The sequence below is a fragment of the Pholis gunnellus genome (assembly GCF_910591455.1).
Source record: "Pholis gunnellus genome assembly, chromosome: 17".
Lineage (NCBI taxonomy): Eukaryota > Metazoa > Chordata > Actinopteri > Perciformes > Pholidae > Pholis > Pholis gunnellus.
In genome coordinates this window covers 13612827-13630161 of record NC_136544.1, presented here as the reverse complement: position 1 = coordinate 13630161, position 17335 = coordinate 13612827, and the positions used below count along the sequence as shown (strand labels likewise).

At 41.8% G+C, this 17335-nt stretch overlaps 3 protein-coding genes across 5 annotated transcripts; 2 read left to right on the top strand and 1 right to left on the bottom strand.

Moving 5' to 3' along the window:
• Positions 1–38: 38 nt before the first annotated feature.
• hagh (hydroxyacylglutathione hydrolase) lies at positions 39–4454 on the top strand (the record flags this gene model as incomplete). Of its 3 annotated transcripts, none has more annotated exons than XM_079176884.1 (9): positions 39–174; positions 651–835; positions 1083–1147; positions 1319–1436; positions 1524–1632; positions 1773–1876; positions 2096–2197; positions 2292–2371; positions 4304–4454. In XM_079176884.1, exons 1-9 carry the CDS (start codon positions 108–110, stop codon positions 4452–4454), a joined length of 981 nt encoding a protein of 326 aa, XP_079033010.1. In that variant the 5' UTR covers positions 39–107. The 3 variants fall into 3 exon arrangements, with proteins under 3 accessions (XP_079033010.1, XP_079033012.1, XP_079033011.1); XM_079176886.1 differs by lacking the exon at positions 4304–4454 and adding an exon at positions 2502–3167; XM_079176885.1 differs by lacking the exon at positions 4304–4454 and adding an exon at positions 2502–3167 and having other exon boundaries at positions 70–195.
• A 685-nt stretch (positions 4455–5139) lies between these two features.
• narfl (nuclear prelamin A recognition factor-like) lies at positions 5140–8987 on the bottom strand. Its single transcript, XM_079178060.1, has 11 exons — positions 8919–8987; positions 8196–8291; positions 7966–8109; positions 7709–7838; positions 7498–7632; positions 6986–7104; positions 6775–6904; positions 6626–6698; positions 6386–6523; positions 6006–6163; positions 5140–5825 (listed from the first exon to the last, which is right to left on the bottom strand). The coding sequence occupies exons 1-11, from the start codon at positions 8982–8984 to the stop codon at positions 5584–5586; spliced, it is 1431 nt and encodes a 476-aa protein (XP_079034186.1). The 5' UTR covers positions 8985–8987; the 3' UTR covers positions 5140–5583.
• Positions 8988–9985: 998 nt separating this feature from the next.
• e4f1 (E4F transcription factor 1) lies at positions 9986–16638 on the top strand. The gene is made up of 14 exons (XM_079178123.1): positions 9986–10085; positions 10374–10507; positions 10592–10676; positions 10909–11081; positions 11269–11389; positions 11500–11652; positions 12048–12238; positions 12372–12608; positions 12992–13103; positions 13272–13489; positions 13593–13791; positions 13884–14047; positions 14981–15043; positions 15237–16638. The coding sequence occupies exons 1-14, from the start codon at positions 9989–9991 to the stop codon at positions 15657–15659; spliced, it is 2370 nt and encodes a 789-aa protein (XP_079034249.1). The 5' UTR covers positions 9986–9988; the 3' UTR covers positions 15660–16638.
• Positions 16639–17335: the final 697 nt, after the last annotated feature.

Genomic DNA, 17335 nt, shown 5'->3' with positions numbered 1-17335 from the left:
ATTGGTGGAGCCTGGCAGTTTAAATATGACGAAGGGACGAACGCGGAAGTACACAACCAAACTTTTTTGGTTTACACTAATGTGATAAGGCTATATCTGCTGTTGTTATGTTATTCAAGTCACTAGCGGGGAGTGCCTGCACTCTACTTGGAGCTGCAACAGCCTTCAAATTCGGTACGTCACCACGACTTTTCAGTAAGCAAACATCTATCTTAGCATGTTAGCCTGTGTAGTTACATTGAACGTTAACTAGTTACGGAGTGCTAACATGTTTTTATTTTGTTGTGTCTCAAGAGGAAGGACGGTCACATGAACACAGCTGGCCTGTCTGCCATTTATTACATAACCTCCTTAACAGTCCAGTTAGATCTATGCGGCAGCTAAATTAGCTAACGTTAGCCGAACAAAATGTAATCATTTAGAAGTTAGCATCGAAGCTAACGTTGTTTACTTTATGTTGTCGCCATGTTAGCTTAAATGATCAATACTTGTCCTGCCAATGGCTACTATGATGCCTCCATTGCATAATGCCTTGCGTCCTAAACATGTCCGTGGAAAGGGTTAAAGGGAATATTGTGTAAGAGTGACAGAGAGAGAGAGAGTCCCCTGATGTCAGTCTGTCAAATATTGACTTGTATCTTCTCATGAAGCACCTGTGGAAGTCCATGCCCAAGCAGCTGCCCTCCTTCACAGCGTAGTGAGGAAGTCCTCTGTGGTGGAACAAGCAAACATGAGGATTGAACTTCTCCCAGCACTCAGTGACAACTACATGTACCTGCTGATCGATGTGGACTCCAGAGAAGCAGCTATTGTTGACCCGGTGGAGCCAATAAAGGTGTGTGCATTGCATATTTTAGATTAGATTATAATCAGAAAGTGACTAAATATATTTACTCAAGTACTGTTCTAACATTTTATCAACTCTACTAAATTTCAGAGACAAATATTGTACTTTTTACTAATTTTTGATGACTTAAAACAGAATAAAATAGCAAATCCTTACATATGATAAGGAACCAACAAATATAATGCAGTTATGCTTGACAAATGTCTTCCATTTGATCTTGTTGTGCTTTCAACAGGTTGTGGAAGCTGTGAGAAAGCATGGCGTAAAACTCACAACTGTTTTGACCACTCATCACCACTGGTAAGCATTAAGTTAATGTTTTTATTTTAGTTGTGCACTAGCTTCCATTTGTTTACTGCATCATGAGAGCTCGCTGAAAACTCTAACCAGCCAAAAATGCCAGTAAGCTGAGAAACCATTAAACCTGCATGAAGAGTATATTACTACACACTGACCATTTTCTCTCCTCAGGGACCATGCTGGTGGAAATGAGAAGATGGTCAAGCTAATGCCAGGACTGAGGGTCTATGGAGGAGATGACAGAGTTGATGCTATTACAAAGAAAGTTTCTCACTCTAACAATATCAAAGTAGGACCATCAAACTGTCTATTCTACCATCCAAATATAAGCCTGAAATGACGAGGATGTTCGCTCACTGGTGTCATTCTTTTCCAGGTTGGATCACTCAATGTCAAATGCCTGTTTACACCATGTCACACAACTGGTCACATCTGTTACTATGTGACAAAGGAAAAAAGCACAGAGCCACCAGCTGTTTTCACAGGTATGTCTGATCACATTCGGACATACCGGAGAAAATAAAGTCTCATTTAAATCTGTCAAGCTTGATGCAACCTCTGTAACATGTCAGCCCTCTGAACCTCTAAATGTCCCAACGACACTCGTTTTTTTGTTCCCATGCAGGGGACACGCTGTTTGTGGCTGGTTGTGGTAAATTCTTCGAGGGTACAGCCGAGCAGATGCACAAAGCCTTGATAGATATTCTGGGAGGCCTGCCTCCTGAAACGGTGAATATATGAACTCCCCCTGTAATGTCAGCGTAAAGGGTTACTATTGAAAGTCTAAACACGCCGCTGAAGTAATTTACAGAAGATTTGATATAGAATCTAATTGAGATGAGACAAAATAGATTAGCTTGAAATGGAGATATGTGATACATTTTCCAGTTAGGGTGTTACTAAAATTGTGTTACAGACTGACTAACCACGGTGTGTTTGTGTTTTAAGCGTGTTTACTGCGGGCACGAGTACACCGTCAGCAATCTGAAATTTGCGCGTCATGTGGAACCGGACAATGAAGTCATTCAGAAGAAGCTGGCATGGGCAAAGGTACTCGACTGATGTGTCACATCTAATCAATTATTGCCTCAATCAGACGATCAGCCTCTGAAAACGTTGTGTCTGTATGTTTTCATCTCTGTAGGAGAAATGCAGCGATGGAGAACCCACCGTTCCATCCACTTTGGCAGAGGAATTCACGTTTAACCCCTTTATGAGAGTAAAGTATGTAGAGCATGATTTAATACTTGTTATTAATTATATTTGACTTACTTACAACAGAAATATGTCTCTGTGTAGTTTTGTTTCGAGCTGATTACAGCACTACTAATATTTCTTTGATGTTTTAATTCAGAGAGAAATCCGTGCAAGACCACGTAAAGCAGACGTCCTCGATTGAAACCATGAGAAGTCTCCGGAAAGAAAAGGACGGCTTCCGAGTGCCCAAGGAGTGATGTCCAGTGCATTCATGCTTCTTAACAACTGCTTACAATACTTCAAGCTGTTATTAGTGTGCTACAAAATATATATCTGCATTTCATCTTCAGCGCTGCTATAAATAGATCCCCTACATTCACTCTGTCATGGCACAAATTCTTTTATCTTTATAGTCTGATCTAATATGGCTATAAAGTTGTTTTAGTTGTATTTGGTTTGTTTGGATCATGCTGGTGTGATAGTTTTAAGGAATATACGGCCGATAATTGAATGCTTTTAATGAGAAATACATTTATTAATCTGTAAATATGAGTTTTGAGGATTATTTTGTAATCTATTCAATTTCATGAAGTGTTGGAATACAAAAAAGGGAGCGGCTTGAGGAACAAATGTAATAAAACGTAAAAATGTCTGTAAATTGATAAATAATTTATTTTCCTGGAAAGATTCACATCAGTGCTTTATTGTTGAATGTTTCCTTATGACATTCTTTTCATATTTGCCTGGGAGCTGTTACTTTGGTTCTTTATTATTGAAATTAGGCACACGTGCTATTTAATAAATAAATAAAAAGCATTCTGTGAGCAAAGCATTGGTGTGTCAGCATTAAATGTTAGATACTGTGAATGCTCTTTACTATATTAAGTACAGTCTCACAAATAATATTGCATGATATTCTATGAGAAAAGCAATAAAAAACATTTTAGGTCAGTAGAAATAAAGGTATTGCGTCCAAAAAGTACTTTAAGTAAAAGTACTAATTTTGCTAAATAGCCCTATTATTTATATTACTATTTTATATATATTTAATAATTGGGTGTCAAAAATGTAGTGGAGTAAAGTAAAAGTAAGTACCTAAAACGTGTGCTTATCTGTAGTACTTGTGTAAAGTAATGATGGATGAGTGTTTAATTGCATTAAAGTATTTTTAATCCGCATTTAAATCTTTATAATTTGAAAATCACAGATTTTTTTGGAAACTGTTTTTAAATATATTTATGTACATTTATTTTCAAACAAGTCCAACATACAAATTATAATAATAAAGTGATAAATAAATGAAGACTACGATCTCTAAAACATCACCGATCATCGTTGAATGTTTCCGGCTCGATTAAAATGTCTTGACACGTTGGTTCGGTGATGTCGCGATAACTTCCCCGTCTGATTAGAGTTTTAGAATAATATTGTCAGAGCATCACAGCCGGTTAAGGATAAAACAACCATATCGTAGGAATCATTTAAGCTGAGGTAACGTTTTTATATATTTTTTTAATTTGTCTTTAATGTTAAAATGTAAAAAAATATCCATAAAAAAAGGATTTCATGTCACTTCATCAGACCCAGTCGTTTTAACGCTGGTCCTGCTAATATAAATGTCCCATGAGGTGTGGTATGCTGGTGCATATTGATTGTAGTAGCAAGTAAAACTGACAAATAAAACTTCCTTAAATATCCCGCACTGTGGTGCGCATGCGCTTGAGGGTACCATGAAGGTAAAGGTGATTTCCATCCTGGAGGACAACTTCATGTACCTGGTGATTGAGGAGCAGAGTGAACAGGCCGTGGCTGTGGACCCTGCAGTATCCTACGGGAGAGACTATTAAGAGTATTCCTGTGATTAAACAGTGGTTTCTCAAATCCAGACTTTTCCTGCCATCATTTTCTGTTACTGTCTCAGTTGTTAAACATATTTGTAATCCTCTTCCTTTGCTGTAGGGGGGAAGGAGTACAGAAGTTCACTGGGAAGACAGACCCCATAGAGGTGCTGAGGGTCCTGTGGAAGGAGGACGACACATTTAAGAAGCCCAAGGAGAGACTTCCTCCCCACGCCATGTTGACTTTTGAGTGGGGGCTTCTCAGGCCCTGAGATCCAGTTTCAGAGATCGGAATATGTGACATACTCAACTATAAGGGAGGAAAGTTTGAATGACAGAATGCAGCAAGACACAACCCCTACAGAGTGTTGTTTGTTGCTTTAACCCTAAATGTAACCAGTTAATACAGCTGGGAACCTGGTGGACCCCCATGTGTGTTGTTTTATTCATTATAAAACATTGTCTGCACAAAGAGGCCAGTGTAAAGCTTCATTAAATAGACAACTTTCTTTATCATTTATTTGTATTGTAGGTGTAATTTCCTTGTGTCCACTTTTACTCTTTATTGATGGTTTTTTTCTGTCTGATATCCTTGTGACTGCCAGAGCATTTTAATTGACTTTTTAATAATTTAATTTGGACATACAGTATGTATGCTGTACAGTTTCACTCTTGCTTACCTTTTGCAGTTAGAATCTACACAATTGATTTACCATAAAATGCCATTTAAGTTAATTTGTGTATAATTCTGCACTTTATACTCAGTATTTTGAAATAGGAGTCGGATATGTTGCACTTGAAATACCAGTTTACGTCACTATAAATGTCAATTACTGATTTTCTTCTCATAGTGATTGAACATCAGAGTCAAGATTATTCAATAAAAGATATGACTTTAAATTGATGTTCTGTTGGACATATTCTTATCTTTTAAAAAAAATGTACAGAACAAGTGGCTACAATTAAATAGAATATTTTATTTGTCAATGTACATAAGGTAAAATAATCAAGGAATGATCATATTTTGCTGTGTTATTTCAGCCAACATTTTCAAAGTAACAGGTGCCACACAAACTATTAACTATTTATACATTTGAAAGGGCAATCAGCAGTATAAGGGCACATGATAAGTTCATATACACAACTTGGTTCGGATTGAGCATTGTGTCTATTGTCTACGCCCTCGGTCTGCTTGCCAGGCACACAACTTTTAGACACGGAGAAAAGTGGTTTAAAAGGTTATTGGCTTCATCAAACCAGCTTATATTCCACTTTGCCCACAACCCTTCTCTTCTCTCTGAAGAGAGACAGACATAGTCTCATATATTTGGACGGTTCTGTAGTCAGTGTTTGCTGAAAATTCTCAAAAAAAAAAATCATGGATTGTATCAAAAGCTTTCTTCACCACTTCATGGTGAGTCCGTTTGTCATCTTCTCTACGGTGTGGTAGCGAGTGTGCAGCAGCTCTTTGGCTCTCTCCTCGCCTACACTGTGTAGCCAGGACTGGTACAGCTCGGCCACGCGGGTGTCCTCTTCTGGCGACAGGGGGCGCTCTGCCGTGTAGAGCTCCTCAACCTTCTGGAGAAGCTCCTTGGGGTTCTGACCAGGTAAGGGCTTCACCTGTCCACCACCGTTTAGACAGCCTGAATATTAACAAGAGGCAAGGAGACACATGCTGGGTTTATCTTGTCATTTATCCAACTGATAAAAACTTTTAAAAAATAAACTCAATTTATACAACTCAAAATATATGCCGTACTAATGGAGCAACAGAGCAATGGCACACATACAGGAAAAGTTCACATCTGCATATTTCCATTTACCTGATGGACAGGCCATAACTTCCACAAAGTGGTACGGCGACTTGCCCCTCTTGAGTTTCTGCACCAGGTTCTGGATGTTGCGGAAGCCGTATGTGGAAGCAAAGGACAACAGGACAACTCCATCTCTCTCTAGAGTCACTTCCTGGAAGTCTTTATTCCTGTGGCAGAGGGGTTGAGGTGGGAAAACCGGGCAAGGTGGAAATACTTATACACAAGACAAGGAAGCTGGTACAATTCATTTTTTAAACAGATGATCGGCCCTTCCTCTCAGCCTGCACACATAAAGCTTCTCAAACATCAATTTGTACTGGACTCAAGCTTGACTGTTCCACCAAATGACCACAAAGCAGTCAAGCTTCTTAAAGCTGAGACGGACTCACCGGAGCGTCTTGTAGGTTAGCTCCTTCACTTCCTCTCCAAACAGCTGCTTGGCTGCATAGGTGAAGACATGATGGAGGTAACCCCCTGACCCGCTCCCAGAATGGCTCAGGAACTCATCCCCACTCACACTGCTGAACCTGGGTCAAGAATAACGATGTAGTGTGTGTGTGAGTTCATCTTGTTCTTCTGGGGATTCATGCCATGGCTAACAAAAAAACACAAAATGTCACATAACTTACATTGTATCTAGCGGTGCAGGTTCCACGTCATTAAGAGACACATTTTTCTCCTCCAGCATTTTCTGAACCTCTCCTATGCGAGACGCGAGAAAAGAGATGATGCACCACGTTCATATAGACAAAGAGCATCATAAGAGTCGTTTCTGTACCAGATGTGATGACACAGTCCACTTCTCGAGTCTCAGCTTCGTTCAGGTAGAAGTCTGACCTCGAGGCCTCAAGTTTCTTGTCAAAGCAGGGCATTACTGCGACATGGTAGATCTGCTCTGGACTAAGCCCCTAACAACACACAGACAATACACACACTCAATAAAATAAAATGATATATATGCAACATCTGATGTACAGGTTTCCCAGTACCTGTTGTTCAGCAAAATAGCCTTTAACTAGGGAACCCATCATCTGCTGGGGGGAGCGAGTGGTACTAATGTAGGGAAGAATAAACTCCCCGTGGGTCTTCTCTGCATAGCAAATCCAACCTGAGCAAATCTCACACACACACACACACACACACACACACACACACACACACACACACACACACACACACACACACACACACACACACACACACACACACACACACACACACACACACACACACAGTGGGGGATGTCTTTGAGCAAACACTGATATCATAAGACATGTAATTATTATTACACTGAAGTGACCAACACTGCCTTTTGCATTTTATTAATAAGCACATCAGGTCAGCTACATAGATATGAATAGCCTTTTATTCTACCTTTACATTATATTAATCCATGAAATTTCACATTGCAAGAATCTGTAACTTAAAAAAGGCACTGAAAGCTTGTACAGTAGAGAGCTGACAAGAAATGAGGGGAGAAAACAGGGTTTCAGAGGAATACCTGGACAGGCTGATGTCAGCATGGGCAGACTCTTGCCGTCCTGCTCCTTCCTCTGGAAACGCTCCACAAACTCTCTCTGGCACTCCAGCAGGCTGAAGGTACGACTAAAGCTCGTTTCATACACATGATGAACCCCTGCGATAAAGATAATAATCTTCAGAAGTCTGCCTAAATCAACCGCTCAAAAGAAAAGGTTAACACTTGCACTCACCAAGGCCTTTGAAGAAAGAAGTAAGCCTCCTGCCCGCCTCACTACTGCTGAGCTCAAAGCGTGCCGCGATGGAGGCTCTGGACTGCGGTGACACCGACACCACCACCACCTTCTGCTCTGTGTCGCTGGACTGTGGAGGGAGTTCAAGTGACGAAATACAGCGACAACCAACGTTATTGCTGTGACATTCCCAAAGCTGCAAAAGGGATCATAACCAGGCACATACTACACACAAGCATTCAACAACATAAATCTACCTCGTTGTTGCGCAGCACTTTGAGGAGCTCTTCGTGGCTCTGCTGAGTGATGAGGACGCTCTCAGCTGAGGTGATACAGCCACTGCAGGCTAAGCAGTCATTCAGTGTGATCTTCGCTTTCTCCAGCTTCTGCTTACCACCGTCCTGCAAACAGAATGCAAATTAAATCAAGGTAAATAGTGGTGCAATTTTACTTCACACACAGGTTTTGATTAAGCAGTGACACCCACCTGATTGACTTGGACGTAGCTGCCGTCATCTTCTATTTGAATTCTGGCCACAGATTTGCCATGTTTCTTCTCTACTTTAACAGGTTTGACACATTCCTGCAGAACATAAACCACATGTGTAAACCAAACTGCAAGACACTTGGGTTAATTTCCTTCTAATTAACTTTATCAACATGATAAACACAGCAGGTCACAACACCTAATGGCTCCTGATAACCACAAAGGAAAGAGAATAAATAAGTAAATAAAGAAATATTATACAAGATAAAAACAGTAATAGATGGGAACACTAGACCAACGTTTCTAGACAGATTCACTTCAGTAATTTTCTTCACTTTCTGACAATGACTCGTGCTGCAGTAACGTATACGTTGTTATTACCCAACATTGCTCCTTCACTGTAGTTACATCATTGCTAACATTAGCAGCAAGCTAACTGTGTAGCACGTTTTTGATGTTTTAAACGTTAGCAGGTTTTGAGATCAGTTACACTAATTAGTTAACAATGCATCGTCATTAGCTTTTACCAAGAGGGGTTCGTGGTTGCGTTTATTTTGTAGCTCAAACAGCAGAACAGAGTGGGACAGCTAACGGTTAGCTAGTGACGTTAGCCGAAGCATGCGAGCTATTTCAGTACGTTTTCGCTATCTGTGAAATGAATCGTTAGCGTTAACTGGTCCTCTTTGAATGGAGCCGATGATCTAACTTGTTATACTAGTTCACCTGAGAGGGGGTGATGAAATCGTCGAGATCTGTCAACTGCAGCACACCGCTGAACTGAGAAGCCATTTTCACTGCCGTAAAGTGTTTATTGTTTACTATTGTGTCGTGAAAGCTAACCTTGATTCAACTCAAGCAGAGACAAACGTCATCTCATCAACCAGATGTTGCTGTGCTTGTCATCTTTTACAGAATGGATTTAATTAGTTCACCTGAAATAAATATATATATTGAAAACAACACATTTACAGCTTATTGCTGCTACATCCCCTCACCCAATAATTGCTCTTACCCAATGGGACTAGTTTTACATTTTAAGTGTATTTCCCTGTGAACTGTATCCCTCTTTAAAATGTTCTATTTGTTTCAATTATGTCATATTCATTTTAAATTGCATCATGAATGCAGCATGTTTTCTCTGTGCAAGTAACCCTGCAAGACAAACAACAGTGTCAACATTAAACTGATTTTTGAACCGTTCAGTAAATGAAAAGTTGCTACCTGGACTTACATAGGTTATGTTGAAATGAAGGCTCTTGACTCACATAAATTATAGTTTCATGGATCATTATCATGAGTTCCTGTAAGAAAGGAGAGACAGTAACTAAAATTGTGTACACACGCACACTCTTGGTTTTGGATGTTTCCCATGTTTAATAAAGTATTTCCATATTACTGTGTCCTGATCCACAGCACAGCTGCTGCATACAGCTTCAGATAATGTTTCAAGAATATTTTAACAGTATCAGCATAATATACATGCATTATCACTGTCAAAAAAAATGAAAACTTTCTTAATAATGAAATATTTATAACATATATAAAAAGATAATGTATATGTATAAATATATTTGTATAAATATATTTAGGACCACATTTTGAAAATATTTTAATGTATTTCAGGTCAGTTATGAGAAAAATTGGGTAAAATAAAGTTTTCTTGTTGTCTCCTCTCTGTCGATTAAAGGCACGCGCGCACGCGCCCTTTTGTTGTTATGACTACGAGGTCGTAAATCCGCCATGTTTTCCCTCCTCGTAGCTGCGTTGCGACAGAGACGGAGAATTCTAACGACATGAATGTAGAAAATAATCATACGGCAGAAACAGAGAGTGAGCAAACGACCAACGGCAACGAGACGATCACCATCCAGACGACACTGGGAGATGAAGGTAACTCTCTTCATAGCTGAAACAACACTAAAATATGTATACAATATTGCGTTTGGGCCTAGCTAACTTCCTTCATCGTGAAACGTTGCTAGCAGCTAGCTGCCTTTAGCAACAACATTAGCTAGTTTACGTCCCCGCTGCAGCTTTTACTCAGATTCGAAATCCAGCCAGTCAGCAGTATTCAGAAAGTTGCAGATGTCTTCAGCTCGGTGGTAGCTGGCAGCACCGATACTTCATGAAGGTGTACCCGTTTTGTAATGTGCAACGTTGTGTCTCTGTGCTGTTAAGATGAAGATGTGCACAAGTGCGGACGCTGTCAGTCCGAGTTTTCCACGCTGGAGGCTTTCATCCAGCACAAGCTGCAACACAACTGCAAACGTGTGGAGGCACGAGAGGCGGACAGCCAGGAGGCCGATCAGGAGGTATGAACCGGGACGTGTGGGTCTATATTCGGTGCACACTACCATCAGAATAGGGAGAACACATGTTTATCTGCATTTTACCAGGTTACTGCAGCCAATGGAAGTTCTTCTTCAGAGGTGAAAACAGCTGACGGTGCATCTTCGGATGAACCCCTGAAGACTACTCATGGTGGGTCAACATCAACTATTTTTGTCAAATAATTTGATTTGCAAAATCGTGATATTTGTTCTAGTTGTTGTTGTTAAAAAAATGCCTATTATCATTTCCCACAGGCAAGTTATTACAATTGTTTGTTTTAACCCACTATCGACCCAAACCCAGGGATAGTTAGTTTACTACCATGTAAGACAAAGGAAAACATTGAGGGACTGAATTGTTATTTTATCTTTTTTTCACACAGACCCGTTGGGTCGAGGTCGCAGGAAGAAAACGGTTTCAGTCAAAGCCACCGACCACTCGGACGGGACTGAAGGATCCTTATCTGACAATGCTGACGGTGACAACAAGCCTGCTTACAAAGTCACCCAAGAGGGACGCTACGTTTGCCAACTTTGTGACAAGACATTTAAAACAGTGAGTCGTATAAAGTGTGTGTCTTCTATCAGGAAATGTTGGTTATATTTTCTCACATAAGTGAGTAACTGAGGGGAATTTTCCTAATTGTTAGAAATCCTTTTCATGAATGATACAAGGCAGGGTATTTATCACAATCTATGTTGCCAGTGTTGTCTTTGTAATATGTTCTATTTTCACCAAACAGACCAACATCTTGAGAACTCACATGAAAACTCACAGTGACCAAAAGAACTTCTCATGTGACCTATGTGGGACCTCCTTTCGCACTAAAGGCTCCCTGATTCGTCACAACCGTCGTCACACTGGTACAGACCGTGAACATGCACTGTTTTTTTTTTGTTGTTGTCTTGAATTGATCTTCTCTTAAATACATTTACCCCAATGATAACACAACTTTCTTCCTGTTCTCTTGCAGATGAGCGGCCGTATCGCTGCACCCTATGTGGCCAGTCCTTCAGAGAGTCGGGGGCCCTCACCCGACACCTCAAGGCCCTCACGCCATGCACAGAAAAGATCCGCTTTGTTCAGTACAAGGAGATCTTGGTCAGCAAAGATGGAATGCAAAAAGGTCAGATTCATACTGCAGGAGCTGTTATTATTGTGCCTAGTGTGTCTGTGCTGAATAGCGCAGCTTGATGGTGTTGTACAATGAATTCCATCAAAGCGAATCAGCTTCAGCTATTGATGAAGTCCTTGAGTTTTAAAGATACTGCGAGTAACTTTCATTTTGTGTTGATTTTGGTGGTCCCTGTGGACAAATAAAGTGTTTCCGAGCACAAGAGTCCCTTTTTAGAAAAGCTCTCATTCTACTGTAGCGGGGTCCGACAGTCTGCCCTGTGCTGTCCTTGTTCTCTCGTGACTCCCTTCCCTTCAGCGGGCCGAGCAATACGTGGTGTCTGCGTTGTTGTTTTTTTTCAGCGGGGAAGGAATTGAGTCACTGACAGGTCTGTGTGAATTGTGCAGGAGTCTTAGAGGATCGCGTTGCGATGGCTGCTCAGCAAGATGAGGCTGTGGTTGTGGAACAACAGCCAGAGGAGCAGGAGATGGTCGAAGCTCAGACTGCTGTCGTCAGCGTGGTGGAGGCCGGTTCCCAAGAGGTTCTCCATCAGGTTCACTTCACAGTGGAGGTGAATGGAACAACACAGGAGCAACAGGTGAGTACAGAAAGGGTGCTACATTTTTGTAATGATAAAGGAAAAGTGGAGTTGAGAGTTTCAGTATGAGATGGTTTTGCTTGTAACTAATGCAATCTTTTTTCTGTTTTCCTGTTGCTCTGAATCTGACCAGGTTGTAGTAGAGCAGTCTCAGGCGGAAGCCCTGGCTGCTGCTGCAGCAGCAGGCGACAACCTCATCTGCGAGGCCATCATCAATGCTGGCCTCGCGCTGGGGACAGAGGAAGCCGTGGTCGAGGAGACCACGGAGGAAACTGAGGAAATGGATAAAGAGGTTTCTGACTGTCCTGACGTTGATGAGAGTGTCGCTGAGATCCAGGTGAAGGAAGAGTTTGTGGAGATGGAGACGGAGGTGAGGATGACAGTAATTAGTAATGACCAGTACGTTTACTGTATTGCTTTCTGTTGAAAGACATGTTTTACAGTTTGTCCTTTTTTAAATATTCGTTTGACGTTACTCTAAAAGTACTAGAACTGACAAAAAACTCTCAAAAACTCTAACCAGAGTTTACAGTGTATGTTCAGCTCAGATAAGTCGTTGCAATGCTCTGTTCTTGAGATGTAACGCTGCTGCACCTGAGCTGCAGAGAACACACCATACTGTTCTCCTGCCAAGATTTCAGCTTCCAGTTACATTCAGCATCAACTGATCAGTTCCGGAAACATTTGAATCATTAATCGCACACATGTAGGTTTATTTCTCTGATGCCTTATTGTCTTGTGTTTCTTTTGCAGGAAGCATGCGATGGACTTGCTCAAACATCATTTAAATTGTACACATGTCCACACTGTAATCGCTCCTTCAAGGGACTGAATTACTTCCGCTTTCATGTCAAGGGCCACTTGGGTAAGACTCGCAGCATCGCTCTATGCTTCCCTCTTATAATCATTTTGTATTGACTTTTATCAAAAGAAAGCAGTTGATGGGACACTGACCGAATTTAGAAAAATATTACGTTGGAATTTCATGGATAAATATGTAATTATTCTCTGTGTTTACTTTCTCCTTATCCAGGTTACAAGCCCTTTAAGTGCACACTGTGCCATAAGGAGTTTCTGACTGGCTACCTGCTGAAGAAGCACATGGAAATCCACGTCAGTGAGAGGAGGTACAAGTGTGGCGAGTGTGGCAAGCTGTACAAAACCATCGGGCACGTACGAGAGCACATGAGGGCGCACTCGGATGAGAGACCGTACCGCTGTGCCAGATGCAACAAGGGATATAAGACTAAGGTGATTTTTTTTAGAGATAGAAGTCTTTTGTTGTATAAGTTTAAGCTTATATTTCATAGTTTAGTTTGTGCCGTCTGTAACGTATCTCTTTGGTCTTGCTTAGAATGCCTTGCAGGTGCATCAGCGGACCCACGATGATGACAAACCGTATGTGTGTCAGTTCTGCTTGAGGGGCTTCAGGGAGAAAGGTTCTCTGGTGCGACACATCCGCCATCACACCGGGGAGAAGCCTTTCAAGTGCCCAAAGTGTGGGCGGGGCTTTGCTGAGCACGGGACTCTCAATCGGCATATGCGTGCGAAAGGTCTGTGTCATTGACGTCACTTAAAGAATTAACTAGTATTTGCGGCAGTGATGAAGATGAACATAATTAACATGACCTGTGATTTCGGCCAGGAGGTTGCCAGAAGGATGATTCCAGCGAGCAGCCGGATGTGATAACGGAGGAGAAGGCGTCGGTGGACGCCCTCGCTACAGCGGCCATGATCTCAGAGGATCCTCATGCGGTCCTGGTGGAGTTCTCCTCGGTGGTGGCGGACACACAGGAGTACATCATCAAGGTGAGACACAGACCTTACATCACAGCTTCAAGGTGCATTTAAGGGTAAATCACACGTAGAATTGTATTGGGATCTTGTTCAAGCACCTCTGTCCCAATCGATGTTGTCACGGCAAGCGTTTGTTTTTTTATTTCCAATCAATATTAGAATACATGCTGATGCATCACTGTGTACGTCGGTGTAAATTGATTGATTTTCTGGTTAGAAACAATCACTCAACACTTTCCCTTTGCCAAGTGCGGAGACCTCTGACTTTGAACGCTACATTTCTGGACCATTAAAGAGAGCAAAACTTATAAAACTTTTTCTTTTTGAAGACATTTCAACATCTGTGGGCCAAGGTTGGAAAGGCCTACGGAAGACTACACTACTTCTAAACCGTTGGATTAACATACTTATACAAATCTCTAGGAGCCGCCGTCGGACTGTAGAGAGCAGCAACTGAATTTGCAGGCGCTTCTCGTTCTTGCACATTTTTAGCCCACAGTAAAAAGGAAGGAAGGAAATAAATGAATATCACAAAGCACTTAAAATCTTTTAAAATAACAACTCTTAACTTTAAAGATAAATGTTCCGGAGAAGGGGTCGGATTGAAGGCTGCAGGAAACGATGGGGTTGAAGGTTTATTGATCGTGAAAGAGGCTCAACTACTATCTCCAAGCTTCAATAACTGCATGCTGTCGAAGAGTAACTGACTGCAGATGAGGCTAGAATTGATGCCTTTGGCATTTTGTGGTCTTATTACCTTTTTTTGAGCGCAAACTAGAAGGACTTAACTGCTTGTGATTTATCGAGGTGACATTCATAACAAGTCTTAAGCACAGCAAGTTCAACCTTTATTTAAACGGCATGCGTTAACAACGTAGAACTGTGTTTCTTATGGCTAGATTCTGTCATTTTGATTCGCTCTGCTTCTCTCGTATCCACGTCTAGACTCAAACGGAGGAGGAGGTGCAGGAAGAAGAGGTTACACTCATCCAAGACAGCCAAAATGAGGTCAGTACACACTCACACAAATAAGAACAATCATGAGCAGTAGCGGTGTGGGAGAATCTCACTGTTTCTACAAATTGGGTTGATAAACATATATTTGTAAGTGCTGCACCAAAGGATCTGATGAGTAAGGGATAATGTGCAGCGAGCCGGTTGATGACTCTCCTCCTCCCTTTCTTCTATTGAACCCCGCCAGATGGGACACCAGATCATGAAAGTGGTGCAGCAAATTGTCAGCCAGTCGCACGGCGCCGGCGGCACGGGCAGCCACCAGATCATCGTGCGCAACATGGCGATGAACGAGGAGAGCGCGTCCATCTCGGACTGCGGCGACACGATCACCATCGCTACACCCGAGAGCCTGACGGAGCAGGTGGCCTTGACGCTGGCCTCCGCCATCAGTGACGGCACGCTACTGGCCACGGCGGGCACCGTGGAGACGGCGGACGGAACAGTTACGATGGTTACGACGGAGGAAGCGGTGGAGGAAGCGGTGGAGGAGGAGGTGGAGGAGGAGGAGGTGGAGGAGGAGGTGGTGGAGGGAATACAGATGGTGCAGCAAGAGGAATACGTCATCACCTCCCCAGAGGAGGTGGAGATTCAGACTGTCATTGTATGATGGAAGAGGATGCTGACTATGGACTGATGAATTCTTGCCGGTCTGAACTTTGTGTAGCTGATTACTGTGGAGTTTATATGAGCCTCGTCTGAGATTTGATTACAAAACAAAGGCCAAAGTGTTTAAAAGGTTTATAGTTCCACAAATAGACATTTCTGTGTGGAGCGTAAAGAGTGAGTGTGCATGAGGACTAGTTCCATCGTGAATCTTTACTAAAATGAAGCGCTGCATTCAGTATTCTGGCTAATTTCAGAATATTTAGGTGCATACAGCTTTAAGATAGGGTTGGTAATCTTGATAAACTAGTATTATAGTTTTTATAAACTAAAACCCAGCCCAGTATTTCCAACTCTTCCAATGTAGCGAGCAGCCCTAGCCTTATAAAAAGTCCCTGAATCTGGGGAGAAAGTCACCAAGTCTGCAACACCGACCCTTTAGCCCCCACCAAATCATCACTATGGACATAAACAAGGAACACGGCCGTCGTTAGTTACCCACAGTTGTTAAGCTAGCCGTTTGAGGAAGACTCGTATGCAATGACTGCACGCTGGTACGCAGGCAGGCCATCCAATCGGTTCATTCAGGCCAAATGAATAAAACGATTGGATAGGCCTATTACAGTCGTGCGTTTTTTTTTTTACGTCAGAGTATTTGATTTATTGACTGTTGACGGGATGTAGAGATAATTTCAACCAGTATAACAAAAACAGATTACCAACCTTAACTTCAATCTAACCTGACCCCATGCATATTTCCATAAGGTTCTTTGCTGCAGTCAAAAGTGAAATTCCTTCTTACTCTTTTTTTTTTTTTTTTTTACTACCTAAAGCATCATTCCATCGCAGTTTCCACCTCTACAGTAAAGTTTGGGAAGTCTTGGGAGACCGACCGTGGCTGCCTGTTTAAGGCCATTCAAGGAGAGTATAAACTTCCCGTGGTACAGTGCTTAATCATAATGCTTATTTAAGCATGACCGATACACCGGACATTAAGATGTGATCAGTTTACATCAAATAAATGCTATTTTGTGATACACTCTGCTTCCGTTTATCTTCGTTTGATATCCTGTTTTCTCTTGGAGAAGATTGCCTGACCGTTCAATTGTTTTCTGTGATCATATTTACATACATAGAGTGGAAACGACCACACGGAGCTTAACATTTGTCTTGGTAAACCCCAAATGTATACATTTTAGATGGTAACAAGCCACTGTAGCTCTTACTATGACAGGAAGAGTTGAGAGTGGCTTGTTTATATCTGCTTGTTTCCCGTCTACTCATTCATAGTTGTTGTGCTTCCCCAAAGTCTCCCTAACTTTAGTGAGAAAACACCTGAACATCAGCCCATTTCTTGCCTGCGTTGATCACTATGATGTCCTAAAATCATGCAGTATCATTGTATTATTATCATCCCGTGTGGCAGTGTTGTTTCCTGTCTCTTTGTTTTTTAGACGTGTGTGGCTGTAGAGTAAAGCGGAGCATCCTCTGGGACACACCTACACTTCACAGGGCTTGTACTGACCGATGTCACGCTGTCAACTTTGCATTCGCGTTTGCAATCCTACACCAAAGCCGCCATAGCTTAACTATCACAGGTTAACCTTGAGCGTATCTGCAGGCTACGTCTCTGTCACTGGCGCTCCAGTGCTGAGGTTAACGCAGCCGCTATAATCAGAG